The sequence below is a fragment of the Nerophis ophidion genome, linkage group LG01 (genome assembly GCF_033978795.1).
Source record: "Nerophis ophidion isolate RoL-2023_Sa linkage group LG01, RoL_Noph_v1.0, whole genome shotgun sequence".
NCBI classification, from domain to species: Eukaryota; Metazoa; Chordata; class Actinopteri; order Syngnathiformes; family Syngnathidae; genus Nerophis; species Nerophis ophidion.
The window spans coordinates 53,314,279-53,327,996 of NC_084611.1; the positions used below are offsets into that span (position 1 = coordinate 53,314,279).

At 39.6% G+C, this 13,718-nt stretch overlaps 1 protein-coding gene across 4 annotated transcripts in view; it reads right to left on the reverse strand.

Annotated features, from left to right (window-relative positions):
• The window catches only part of rfc1 (replication factor C (activator 1) 1), a 49,819-nt gene that overhangs the window by 12,951 nt on the left and 23,150 nt on the right, over positions 1-13,718 (reverse strand). For all 4 annotated transcript variants that reach the window (XM_061907225.1, XM_061907215.1, XM_061907207.1 and 1 more), the window contains 6 exons: positions 3,982-4,086; positions 3,505-3,889; positions 3,310-3,425; positions 3,113-3,227; positions 1,158-1,246; positions 941-1,078 (listed from right to left, as the gene is read on the reverse strand). In XM_061907225.1, the coding sequence (XP_061763209.1) occupies positions 941-1,078; positions 1,158-1,246; positions 3,113-3,227; positions 3,310-3,425; positions 3,505-3,889; positions 3,982-4,086 (948 nt within the window). The remainder of the gene's footprint in view (positions 1-940; positions 1,079-1,157; positions 1,247-3,112; positions 3,228-3,309; positions 3,426-3,504; positions 3,890-3,981; positions 4,087-13,718) is intronic.

The following is a 13,718-nucleotide window of genomic DNA, read 5'->3' on the forward strand; positions in this document are numbered from 1 at the left end:
CCACATGCCCACACCATCAAAATGCCGAGGCAAACATTTCCAGATCAACACTGTACGAAAAAACTAGTCAACAACAGAAGATAATGTCCGCAGTAACCTACGACATAGCCAAGAACATACATTAGATTTCCTATAATGCAGCTCATTTTTATTTCACAGTTATTGAAGTATCGTGTGTGAAATCATGCACAAAAGTGCACTAATGGCTTGTTTTAAAATGTCTCTGACAATCTTGCACATTCTGTTTTTGAAATGACATGAATGTTTGTGCCTTTGCTTAATAACTGTTTAATAAATACACTTTTGCTCAATTGACTTCATTGTGGTTTTCTTCTCTGCATGAAAGTTTAAAATGAGGATATATTATTGAAGTATGAAGAAGGATGTTTTAATGTAGACACATAGAATCATCATACTGCTGTGATTATTTGCATCAAGTGTTCATTCAAGGCTCAGGCAAAATATCGAGATATGGCCTAAAAATATCGAGATATTAAAAAAAGGCCATATCTCCCAGCCCTAGTTCCCATTAGGTTGAGTGTTTTTCTCGCTCGGATGTGGGACCAGGGCCGAGGGTGTCGTTGTGGTTTGTTCAGCCCTTTGAGACATTTGTGATTAAGGGCTATGTAAGTCAACTGATTGATTGATCCTCAATAAACACGCAACGGTAGTCTTGACACAGCCACAATTTTCAATGGTCAATTCCTGCTCAAATTGTGCGGAATGCATGCACTTAAATTACTGTTAATACTAAGAATTATTTTTGCACATTCCGCATGTCACAATATTCTGTAAAAAAAAAAAAAATATATATATATATTTTTTTTTTTTTCAAATACCGGTATCAGACAATATGCAAATAATACCGAACTCTACTTTTAAAACCCTTTTTTGTCATGTGAATCGGCAAAGTAAGTGACAATGTGGTGAAAATGTGCACCTTGATCTGCTCCACTCGCGGTCTCTGGAAGCGTAGATCAAAGCAGTAATTGGCCAGCGATCGGATCTTTTGGTGGTTCCGATCGTTGCACATGCAGATGATCGGGATCTTGGAGTTTTTGATGAGGCCGATCATTTCCTGTCGGATAACAGTGCAGACTGGTGTGTCAAAAACAATAGAAAATAGGAGCAAAGATGGCCAAAGTGTGCCTACGGACCTGGATGCCGCCGCGATCCTCATTGCCCGCCATGCCATCCACCTCATCCATGATCAAGATGTGTTTACTGCTCACTTGCTGAGACGTACCTATGAACAGATCACAAAGCCACTGAACAACACTCATGAGATATTTAGACATGGTGACAGAGCAACAGGTACATTAGAGACATGACAACTTGGAAAGCAACTGATGTCTGTACCATACTGAAGCAGAATGAATCTAACGACAGCCAAGAATGGTAAAATAATATCTAAACAGCGGACATTTATAAATGAAAATGATGGAGAAACTGCTGATGGTGTGTTTGATGGCAGAGCCACTGGAAGGATATACCGGAGAAGTCGATTCTCGAAGGGTAATATTGTACAGTATTATTACATTACTTCATAAAACTACTGTCATTGTTAGTAGTACATTCTATTGAGACTTTTTTTTTATATTATAGCGTCCCGGAAGAGTTAGTGCTGCAAGGGGTTCTGGGTATTTCTTCTGTTGTGCTACGGTGCAGATGTTCTCCCGAAATGTGTGTGTCATTCTTGTTTGGTGAGGGTTCACTATATCGCACATATTTATGACAGTGGGTAAAGTTTTTCATACTTCCCCCTCAGCGTGACCTGTATATCTGTTGACCAAGTATGCCTCGCAATTACTTTTGTGTGTGAAAATCTACAGATGTTTTGCGACTGGGCTGGCACGCAAAGGCAGTGCCTCTAAGGCCGGGGTGCCCATTACGTCGATCGCGAGCTACCAGTCGATCTCCAGCCAGGCTTTTAAAAAAAATAGACCTAAAAATTAGTGATCATCAATCTTCACCAAGACGTCACTTAAATGACATTCACGGTACCGGAGGGTCTTGTGAGATGACGCTGGCTGCTGCAAGATCATTATTATTAAAAATGACCGAGAGGAAGGCGAGAAACACTTTTTATTTCAACAGACTCTCGCGCCGTACCTTCCGTCAAAACTCTAAAGGCCGACTGCACATTTCCTATCTTCACAATAAAAGCCCTGCTTCATGCTGCCTGCGCTAACTAAATACAGAGTCTCGGAAAACTGGCGTGCACAAGCGATCCCTCAGAAAGCTGGCGTGCACATCACTTGTGCACGCCAGCTTCTCCGAGACTCTTATTTTGTTAGCGCAGGCAGCATGAAGCAGGGCTTTTATTGTGAAGATAGGAAATGTGCAGTCGGCCTTTAGAGTTTTGACGGAAGGGACGGCGCGAAAGTCTGTTGAAATAAAAAGTGTTTCTCGCCTTCCTCTCTGTCATTTTTTCATAATAATGAACTGGCAGCAGCCAGCGTCATCCCACAAGACCCTCGGGTGCCGTGAATGTCAATCAAGCAAGCTACGGAATTTGCCGCCAATGTTTTTCTTGTAAAGTGTATGGAAGCTGAATTAATTAGATGCCAAAAACCAACCACTTTCATGTGGTACTGTACAGAAAGGACAACTTTTTTCTCCTCCATTTGAAAATGTGGGCGTTGTCATCATTACTGTCTGATTCCAATCAATGCAAGTCATCAGAATCAGGTAATACACCAACTTATATTCTTGTCTTTGTGAAAGAAAGACATCTATATGTGTTACACATGCTTGTATTATCATTAAACACATTTAACTTGTTTACAAAAATGTCTCTTTCATAAATAAATAAATATAAATGAGGTAGATCCCTCGAGTTGGTCAATTGAAAAGTAGCTCGCCTGCAGAAAAAGTGTGGGCACCCCTGCTCTAAGGTTTATTGGTGCTCTGTACTTCTCCCTATGTCCGTGTACACGGCGGCGGTTTAAAAATTCATAAATTTTACTTTTTGAAACCGATCATTTCGGATATTACATTTTAAAGTATTTATCGGCGGATAATATCGGCAGTCTGATGTTATCGGACATCTCTAATCACGACATTATCATGCGGACCATCTGGAGAGAGACAAAGAACATAAGCAGTAAACCTTTGTAGAAGCTCTCAATACTGGTGTTGTCGAGGGACTCGGCTACCACCTGCTTCAGGCTGTTCTTGCTGCGTGTGCAACTTGCGTTCATCTCCACGTAGCTGAAGCCCAACTCCTGCAGGCCAAGGCACAAGGCAGACAAAAGGACAGTTAAAAACACGCAAGCCTTCAATATAAACCTGGACTGTCTGATCCACCTCGCAGACCAGGGCTGCTGTAGTGGTCTTCCCCACACCCGGTGGTCCGGAGAGCAGAGCAGCTTTGAATCCAGATCCATCATCTTTGCCCGAGCCGAATTTTACAAATCTTGCAACTGCACAGGAGACAAGCACTTAAGGGATTTCGTTTTGGTTTGGATAGTTTCCTGCGAACGTCGTCAGTGTGTTTGCTACCTGGTGCTTTGGAGGCACCCGTGCCGTGGTGTTTGTGCCAGGTTTGCAGCCAGCGCAGCAGCTTGTTGGCACAGCTCTGGTCTCCTTGCTGGCCAATCAGGGCCTTCAGAGACAGCGGGCGGTATTTGTCCACCCAGAGCAGACTGGGCCCTTCCTCTTCTTTTAATTTGGAGGGTGGCCGTGGGCCAGAAGAAAAATCCAAGTCCCTGCGGGCAGTTAGAGTTGAGCTTCTCCCAGGTGGGTTGGCGCCTGACGCCCGTCCGGTCTTGGCCGGGCTTGGGGTGTGAGGAGACTTGGAGTTGCCTTTGGAGGGAGAGACCTTTGCAGCTTTTGGGGTGCTCTTTGAGGCCTGGCCAGGAGGAGACCTGGTCTTTGAGGCTTTGCTCTAAATGATTATTAAAACCAGAAATAATTAAATCATACAACAAGTTAGGCGGAAGCGATGTGTCCAAAAATCGTTTGTGAACAGACGCTAACCTCAGCCTCTGCAGCGATCTGGTATTTGGACTTCTTTCCTGGTTTAGTCCTTATCAGCTCCAACAGATCATCCTCACTGAGGATTATGGTACCAAAACTCTCCGCCTGAGCAGCACCAGAAATGTACAGACTGTTACCACTTTTGCTAAAACCTAGTACTTTGTACTAGAGATAGAACAGTTTATAAAAAAAATATTTTAGTTTGACCTGACACGGTTTGTACTCGTACACTGCAAAAACTGAAATCTAAGTTAAGATTAAATATCTCAAATAAGGGTGATACTTGCTTATTTTCTTTGTGATGAAATAATTCTTCTCACTAAGCACATTTTATGTTAAGAGTGTTTTACTTGTTTGAAGTGGTTTGGTCCTAAATGATGTCAGTAAGATATTATACCTTGTTGCTGAGATTTGATGACCTATATTAAGTAAAACATGCTTGAAACCAGAATATCAACTGTTGCAAAGTTGTGTCATCAACACTCACAAGTACAAAACTACTTTTTTAAAGTAATGATTTCTTATTTGCAGCATGAAAAAAAAAATCATGACTTAAAGGGAATAAGCGGTAGAAAATGGAAGGATGGATGGACTTTGACACAACAGTGTCTCATAATTAAAACAGATGACAGCCAAATGGTGCTGTTTTATTTTCAATGAAATAATAGAAAATACGCACTCATATAGTAGTACAGTTGGCACAGTACAGTAAACTGACAGTTAATATTTAAACATTTAAGATGTGATATCTTAAACTATTTTGAACAGAAATAGTTAATGCACATTCAAGTAAATGTTTCAAAATTAGAATTAAAATTTTTTGGGCCGGGCTGTATATATGTTTCACTAATTGAAAGAGCACGCACTTGGCGCGACGATGTCATGTTATCGGTGGAAAAATGCATTTTTAGACCATATGATTTGCCTAGGTGGCTCGGAAACTCCAAGAGTAACAAGCGGTGGCCTTGTTGCCTTTCCATTAAGAACAATAAAGTAGTTTTTAGTATAAGTAAATGTAATACTGAGCGCATATCATTGTGTCAAGATAATGGAACTAGCATTTACTTAATTTAAGAATAGTTTTCAACATATTGAGCAAAAAGGTCTCTTTTTTTGTACCAAGAAAAGTGCACTTGTTATTAGTGACAATATACTTATTTTAAAAGGTATTTTTGGGTTCATTGAAGTGAGCTAATTTTACTTGTTTTGGAAAGTCTTGACAAGCCAAATGTTCTTGTTCTACTGGTAGATAATTTTGCTTAGTTCAAGATGTGACTCAAGGTTTTATTACTTGAGTATAAAATACTACTTGGTCTAGCTCCAGCCTATCTTGCCGATTGTATTGTACCATATGTCCCGGCAAAAAATCTGCGTTCAAAGAAATCTGGCTTATTAGTGATTCCCAGACCCCAAAAAAAGTCTGCGGGCTAAAAAGCGTTTTCCACTCTGGAATGCCCTCCCGGTAACAGTTCGAGATGCCACCTCAGTAGTAGCATTTAAGTCTCATCTTAAAACTAATTTGTATACTCTAGCCTTTAAATAAACGCACTTTTTAGACCAGTTGATCTGCTGTTTCTTTTCTTTTTCTGCTATGTCCCCCCGCCCTTTCGGAGGGGGTCCAGTCCGGTGGCCATGGATGAAGTACAGGCTGTCCGGAGTCGGGACCCAGGATGGACCGCTCGCCTGTGTATCGGTTAGGGACATCTCTGCGCTGCTGATCCGCCTCCGCTTGGGATGGTTTCCTGCTGGCTCCACTTTGGACGGGACTCTCGCTACTATATTGGATCCACTTTGGTCTGGATTCTCACGGTTATGTTAGATCCACTCGACATCCATTGCTTTCGATTGATTGATTGATTGATTGATTGATTGATTGACATTGAAATAAGACAACCCTCATTTTTGTATTTTTTTTCTTGTTTTTGAACACTGACTTTTTGCAGTGTAGCGCACGTGTTGCTCGGATCGCATGTTTTTTTTTTTGTGTGTTACTTATCAGTTTGGAGCTTACGTGTCGTTCTGGTTATTGTGAGAAGGTGGTGCCTGTGATTTCTGCGTTAATCACCAAAGTGGCCTACGAAAACGGTATCTGTTGTTAAACAAGAAATGAGGGTTGTCCCGATACTAATAATTTGGTGCCTGTACCTAAACATATACCGATACTTTTAAAAATAAAGGGAACTACAAAAAATGTCAATATTGGCTTTAGTTTAATAAAAATGTAACAATACAATAAACATACATTTCCTATTGCACTAAAAAAACAATTTTAGAAGGTTAAAATACAAATTAAAAGGCATTAAACACATTGGGCTTTTCTTGTTGCACTCAAAGAAGAATTTACAATTTACCTTTTTACATATAGTCTACCATAATCAAGGATTAGGTTAAAACAGACCTGGGCAAATTAAGGCCCGGGGGCCACATGCGGCCCGTTAAACTTTTCAATCTGGGCCGCCGGACATTCCCAAATATTTTTTTTTAGATCTTTAAGATGGAAAATTTAGCTGCCATTATGATGTACAGTGATGTTTTCTAACGACCGTAAGGTTTGAACTATACAAAGTATTTCAATGGTTTTAATCTCCACTTTTGAATGAAATGCCAGTTACTGTGGTAATCTAATTAGTTACTACAGTCATCTAAATTAGTTACTATGGTAATGTAAGTCACAGCAGCTCAGACGAGGCACCAAGCAGTGTGGGCGGGAAGCGTTTCCACAGACAACAAAGTTCTAAAGGTCAGTGATATATCAGATATATCGGATTGTAGGTGGGTTTGTTTTGTACCCTTCGCGTTGATATTTCACTGTTTGTTGCATTTTTGTTGCATTTCACTGGATTGTAAAATATGTAATTGTAATGACCGTAAGTCTTCAACTATACTAAGTATTTCAATGGTTGGAATCTGCGCTTATGGATGATATACCAGTTACTAGGGCTGCGAATCTTTGGGTATCCCACGATTCGATTCAATATCGATTTTTGGGGTCGCGATCCGATTATAAATCGATTTTTCCGATTAAACGCGATTCTCGATTCAAAAATTATATTTTTCCGATTCAAAATGATTCTGTATTCATTCAATACATAGGATTTCAGTAGGATCTACCCCAGTCTGCTGAAATGCTAGCAGAGTCGCAGATTTTTTTTAAAAAGCTTTTATAATTGTAAAATACAATGTTTTATCAACTGATTGCAATAATGTAAATTTGTTTTGACTATTAAACGAACCAAAAATATGACTTATTTTATCTTTGTGAAAACATTGGACATTCTGAGATGCGATGCAAGTGTAAGCCACTGTGGCACTATTGTTCTTTTTTTTTTTTTTTTTTTATAAATGTCTAATGATAATGTCAATGAGGGATTTTTAATCACTGCTATGCTGAAATTATAACTAATATTGATACTGTTGTTGATAATATTCATTTTTGTTTCACTACTTTTGGTTTGTTCTGTGTCGTGTTTGTGTCTCCTCAATTGCTCTGTTTATTACAGTTCTGAGTGTTGCTGGGTCAGGTTTGGTTTTGGAATTGGATTGCATTGTTATGGTATTGCTGTGTATTGTTTTGTTGGATTGATTGAAAAAAAATTGGGGAAAAAAATCGATTTAAAAAAAAAAAAGAGAATTGATTCTGAATCACACATCGTGAGAATCGCGATTCAAATTCGAATCAATTTTTTCCCACATCCCTACCAGTTACTATGTAATCTAATTAGTTACTATGGTAATCTAGGTCACAGTAGCTCAGACGAGGCACCAAGCAATGTGGGCGGGAAGTGTTTCCACAGAAGCAGAAGGAGCTTTTCACAACAAAGTTCTAAAGCTTAGTGATATATCAGATTGTAGGTGGGTTTATTTTGTACCCTTCGCGTTCATATTTCACTGTTTGTTGCGTTTCAATTGTTAGTAAAATATGTCGATCGAAAGCGGGTGTGACATTCATATTTTGTCGATATTTAGTGTTTTATCCTTCATAGAAAAATGTAAAATTCCATTACGTTTTTTAAGGCGGTCTGTCATAATGTTTTTAGCATTCAATCAGACATTAATGTAAAGTTTTGTATTAGTGTCCCTAAAAATAGATATACCGGCGACCAGACACATTTTTTCCCTAAATGTGGCCACTGAGTCAAAATAATTGCCCAGGCCTGGGTTAGAGTATAATAAAAATGGTTGCCTCTCCGGGTCTGTGCTTTAAGAAAAATACAATCATTAGTAGTAAGTACTAAAAATCAAAATATGGATAAATGTATCCATATTCGAGTACGCGTTCTCACGCAGTTGCTTTTAGCTGCTGGCATTACACTACGAGCTCTTCTTCACTCTGTCCTGTCTCTCCTTCTCACAGACAGCAAGCGCACCCTCTTACACACGTCACATAACGTCACGTACGTATATGCCCTCGCGAAGCAGAGAGGTAGCGGCATGGGTAACATTAGCTGTGATGCTAGCGGAGTGGTGCGAGTGGTAATACGAGAGAAAGAAGGTGCGAATCTGGTAACCATCATCATCGGCGATCACTCAAAGCGAGTATGATAGTCCTCCTGTTGGTGTGTCTGGTCATCTGTGGGTCCTCAGGTGGCTGTAAAGGCCGATCCGTGATCCACAGACTATTGCGGTGGGGGGATATGTGGGTGATTGTCGTGGTGGTGGTGGTGGTAGTGGTCTGAGGAGCTGTTTTGGTAGTGTTTCTGCGGCAAGGTGGAGGTTATTTTCTAATTGTGCAGATCCTTCATAGACCATCCTTCTCCACAAAACCCTCTGGTGGGCAGCCTCCTCCCAGGTGTTGAGGTTGAAGCAGCATTTCCTCAGGTGGATTTTGAGGTTATCTTTATACCTCTTCTTCTGCCCTCCTTGGGTGCGTCGTCCTTCCACCAGTTGTCCGTACAACATTTGGTTCAGAAGGCGACTGTCTGGCATGCGTATTATATGGCCTGTCCATTGCAGCTGGTGCCGAATGACGGTTGTGGTGATGCTGGGCATGTTAGCTTCCTTCAGAACACTAATGTTGGTGAGGCTTTCTTCCCAGGTGATCCTGAGGATCTTGCGCAGACATCGCTGATGGTACTGCTCCAGAGCCTTCAGGTGGTCCAGCTGTCAGCCCCGTAGAGCAGAGTGGGCAGAACTACAGCTTGATAAACAGTAAGCTTGACGTTGGTCTGGTTGACCCGATTCTCAAAAAAAACAAACAAAGGAGAATTAATTCCCAAGAAAAAATGCAGGGGGTCCATCATATGGCATTCGTTTGGCTTCAAGTGGGAATATGTCGAACAGACAACCTTAATTTGTCAAGTGTGGTGCTAAAGCGTTGCTATAAAAAGTAGCATTACTGCTAATATGTACCATCATTTGAAAAGTCACCTGCTAGAGAATGAAGAGTGCTTACACCGCATTTCAACATCTCCATTCGGTGCCACATGCCCACAAAATCATTCACAAAAGTGCACTTTATTGGTTTTAAACAAGTGTAGTGGCGTTCTGTACAAAAAGTGCACTTTAATTTAGTGTTGTTTTGATATGTCATCTTAGTGCACAAAAGTCCACTAACAGCTTGTTTTAAAATGTCTCTGACAATCTTGCACTTTCCGTTTTGAAATGACACGAATGTTTGTGCCACTGCTTAATAACTGTTTAATAAATACACTTTTGGTCAATTGACTTAATTGTGATTTCCTTCTCTGCATGAAAGTTTAAAATGAGCATACATTAAAGCAGTATGAAGAAGAATGTTTAATGTAGACACATAGAATCATCATACTGCTGTGATTATATGCATCAAGTGTTCATTCAAGGCTAAGGCAAAATATGGAGATATATATCATGTATCGCGATATGGCCTAAAAATATCGAAATATTAAAAAAATGCCATATCGCCCAGCTCTAGTCTACATTAAAACATTCTTGTTCATACTGCATTATTATATGATAATTTTAAACTTTCATGCAGAGAGGGAAATCCCAACTAAGTCAATTTAGCAAAAGTGTATTTATGAAACAGTTATTAAGCAGTGGCACAAACATTCATGTCATTTCAAAACAGAAAGTGCAAGATTGTCAGAGACATTTTAAAACAGGCTATTAGTGCACTTTTATGCATGATGTCAGTAATAGGGATGTCCCGATCCGATATTGGTATCGGAAATCAGTCCGATATTAGCCAAAAAAGTGAATATCGGATTTTATCGGACTGAATCTAAAAACTCTGATACAAGCGCTACGATACAAGCTGTCCATTTGCCGCTGCAGCACTTCTATAATAGATGACTCTGGTTTGATCACACTCCAACACGGTGGCGGCAATGCCACTTAAAGTTGGTGCCGGCTGCGGAAGAAGAGCGTCTCTGATCCAGCATGCACAGCCCATGTGATCACAACGACGACAACGCGTGTACTTGCAGCAAAGTGTAGTGAATCACTACACTTTGCTGCAAGTACATCACTACTAGTGATGTCGGCTGTGTGGAAGTATTTTAACGTAAACTCGGACAAAGACATTGCCGCTAAATGCAACATTTGTCAGGCGCAAGTGTCCCGTGGAGGGACAGAACCGGGAAGGTTCAATACAAGCAACCTCATCGCACATTTTAAAAAACACCACAAAAAAAGAACATGAGGATTTTCGCGAGAGCAGCAAGGCGAAGCAACAAACCTCTGGCTCGCTTCAGCAACCCACGCTGGCCTAAAGCTTTGCAAGACGTGACAAACTACTACGGGACAGCAAAAAGGCAATGGCCATAACAGAAAAGATAGCCCAGTTAATTGTGCTTGATGACCAGCCCGTCGGTGGTGAGTAATGTCGGGTTTAAACGCTTAATGGAGCACCTCGAACCTCGCTACAGTATTCCTAGCCGCAACTACTTTGTAGACAAAACTATACCCCAGATGCACAAAGAGATTAAAAAGTGTATTGACGCACACGTGGAGAAGGCAAATGCTACAAGCTTCACCAGAGACATCTGTTATTAGAGTGATATGTTTATTGTGTTTACACTATTCTTCAGTGAAGACTAAGAGTAATTACTACATTGTTTTGGGCACAGTCAGTCAGTGAAACTGGAGCTGTGAACTCTTAACTTAGAGCAGTTGGACAATGGACAATATTGTGTTGTTTTTGTCCCTGCCCACAGTTGTTTCCAACACATGCTGACAGTAAAAAAATCACTGAAGGGAACATGAATTGTTTGCACTTTAAAACGTTTTATTTAAAAAAATAATTAGATTTATTTAGGTTATTTTTCACCGTCTTCTAATGTATTTTTTAATTTATTCTATTCAATTGTATAATTATGTTGGTATTAGTGGTTATTTTGCACTTTAAATATTACTTTTTTTTTTTTTTAAATTGGATTTGTTAAGTTAATACTCTTATGTTGAAGGTTAAAATTTATGTAACCAATAGGTTAATAATAAATGGGTCAATTTTTCCTATACCTACTCTTGCTGACTATTGTTTTCTGTTTTAACACTACAACATCAGTCACATCACTTTATCAAGCCTTTTCTAACATTCCACACAACAAAATAAGGAATAAATATATGTATGATTCTTGCTTATATCATATCGTATTGATATCGGTATCGGCCAATACTCAAGACTACAATATCAGTATCGTATCGGAAGTGAAAAAGTTGTATCGGGACATCACTAGTGACTAAGATGACATATCAAAACAACACTAAATTAAAGTGCACTTTTTGTACAGAACGCCACTACAATAGTTAAAAACAGAATGCACTTTTGTTCATGATGTCACACAAGATATTTAAAAAACTGTCAAATAAAAATTAGCTGCATAATAGGAAATCAGTGTATATCCTTCACTATGTGGTAGGTTCCTGCGGACGTTATCTCCTTCTGTTGATTTTTTTTTTTTCATACGGTGTTGATCTGGAAATAGTTGCTTCGGCATTTTGTGGGTGTAGCACCGAACGGAGATGTTGACATGCAGTTTCAAGCACTATTCATTCTCTAGCGGGTGACTTTCAAATGATGCTACAAATTAGCAGTTCTGCTACCTTTTGTAGCAACACTTTTGCCGCATAATTGTTCAACATATTCCCGCTTGAAGCCAAACCACCGCCAGACGATGCACCCGTGCTGTTTTTCTTGGGAATGAATTCTTCCTCAATTTGTTACCAGATTCGCACCTTCTCTCTCTTGTATTACCACTCGCAACGCACCGTTATCATCACAGCTAATGTTACCCATGTAGCTAATGTTACCCATGTTACCCCTCTCTGCTCGGGGAGGGCGTGTGACATTGCATGCATGACGTATGTAAGAAGGTGGGCTTGTTTATGTCTCTGTGAGGAGAGACAAGAAAGAGTGTGAAATGCATGTAGTGTAATGCCCAAAGAGAAAAACAAATGTGTAAGAACATACTCGAATATCACGATAGTCATTTTCTATATCGCACAGAGACAAACCCGCGATATATCGAGTATATCGATACATCGCCCAGCCCTAGTTAAAACATTCATAGACAGTTCACGTGACAGAGTTTTGCAAATGTTTTGCTGTGTATAGTTAATTCCTATGTGACACATTACGGCTGAAACTCGTTATAGATCTGTCTGGCAACCAAATATAATATATCTTGGGAGAATAGTTTCTAACGAGAAGCAGAGTTGAATGCATAGGGAGTTCTATTTGCTTGTACTGTTCAAGGATACAACACACCAAATAAACACACATTGTATCTTAAATATGTTTCAATGGTGGAAAGAGGCATTAGAAACACAGTTTTACCCAACATAATGAATAATGGTGTTGAGTAGGGTTGCAAAATTCCGGGAATATTCGAAGTTGGAAACTTTCCATGGGAATTAACGAGAATATATGGGAATTAACAGGAATTAATTTAAATTTAATGAGAATAAACATTGAATGCAGCATGATTATTAGCTAAAACAACCGGATTTAATGCAAATTCAGTCGAATTTCAACCCTTGACTGTGCATTCCTCCATCACGTGCACAGATAATTCCCAGCATGCTACACACTACAGCAGGGCTATTAAGGCCGGACTAGTATTTGAGCCCAAGGACTTCATCCAGTCATGTAAGTTTTGATGATATTACTGGGGTAAATATAAATATATATTTGATCTATGGTATCTAAGTGTAATAGAGGTGTTACTCTATGACTGTAAACTACTCCAGCACACTTCCACTCAAGCTGGGGCCAATATCTCTAGCTAGCTAGGTTTATGTACCACCACAGTCTCATTAAGAACCGAAAATATTCATCCATTAGCCGTGATGCTAATATTCTCTATGTTAAATCCAATTCATTTGTGCTAACAACGTTAGCGATCCGAATTTACCTTTTTTGTCATCTGTAAAATTCAACTAGCAAATACTAAATCAAAACGCGCAGTTTTCTCCACCTTCTGTTCTGCTAGCCTACAAGAATGTAGGTTATAGTTTGATTTAGCATGCTCATTGAGTGTTCATTTATTCATCTAGCCTATTTCTATTCATTTGTCCATCAGTCAAATATTTTAAAAGACTACTCCAATTGTTTAGCTGACTATTTATATCTGTGCGTGGCATCACGTTACTGTTTTACAAGCGTCTCATCTTATTCTACAGAATAAGATGGACGGTGTCCAACTTTGAATACTCAAAAAATGGTCACAATTTGCAACCCTAGTGATGGGTATCAATACTGGTAAGAAAATGTATTATTTTGGCCATAATTGTGCAGCCCTACTTTGTACACATGATTT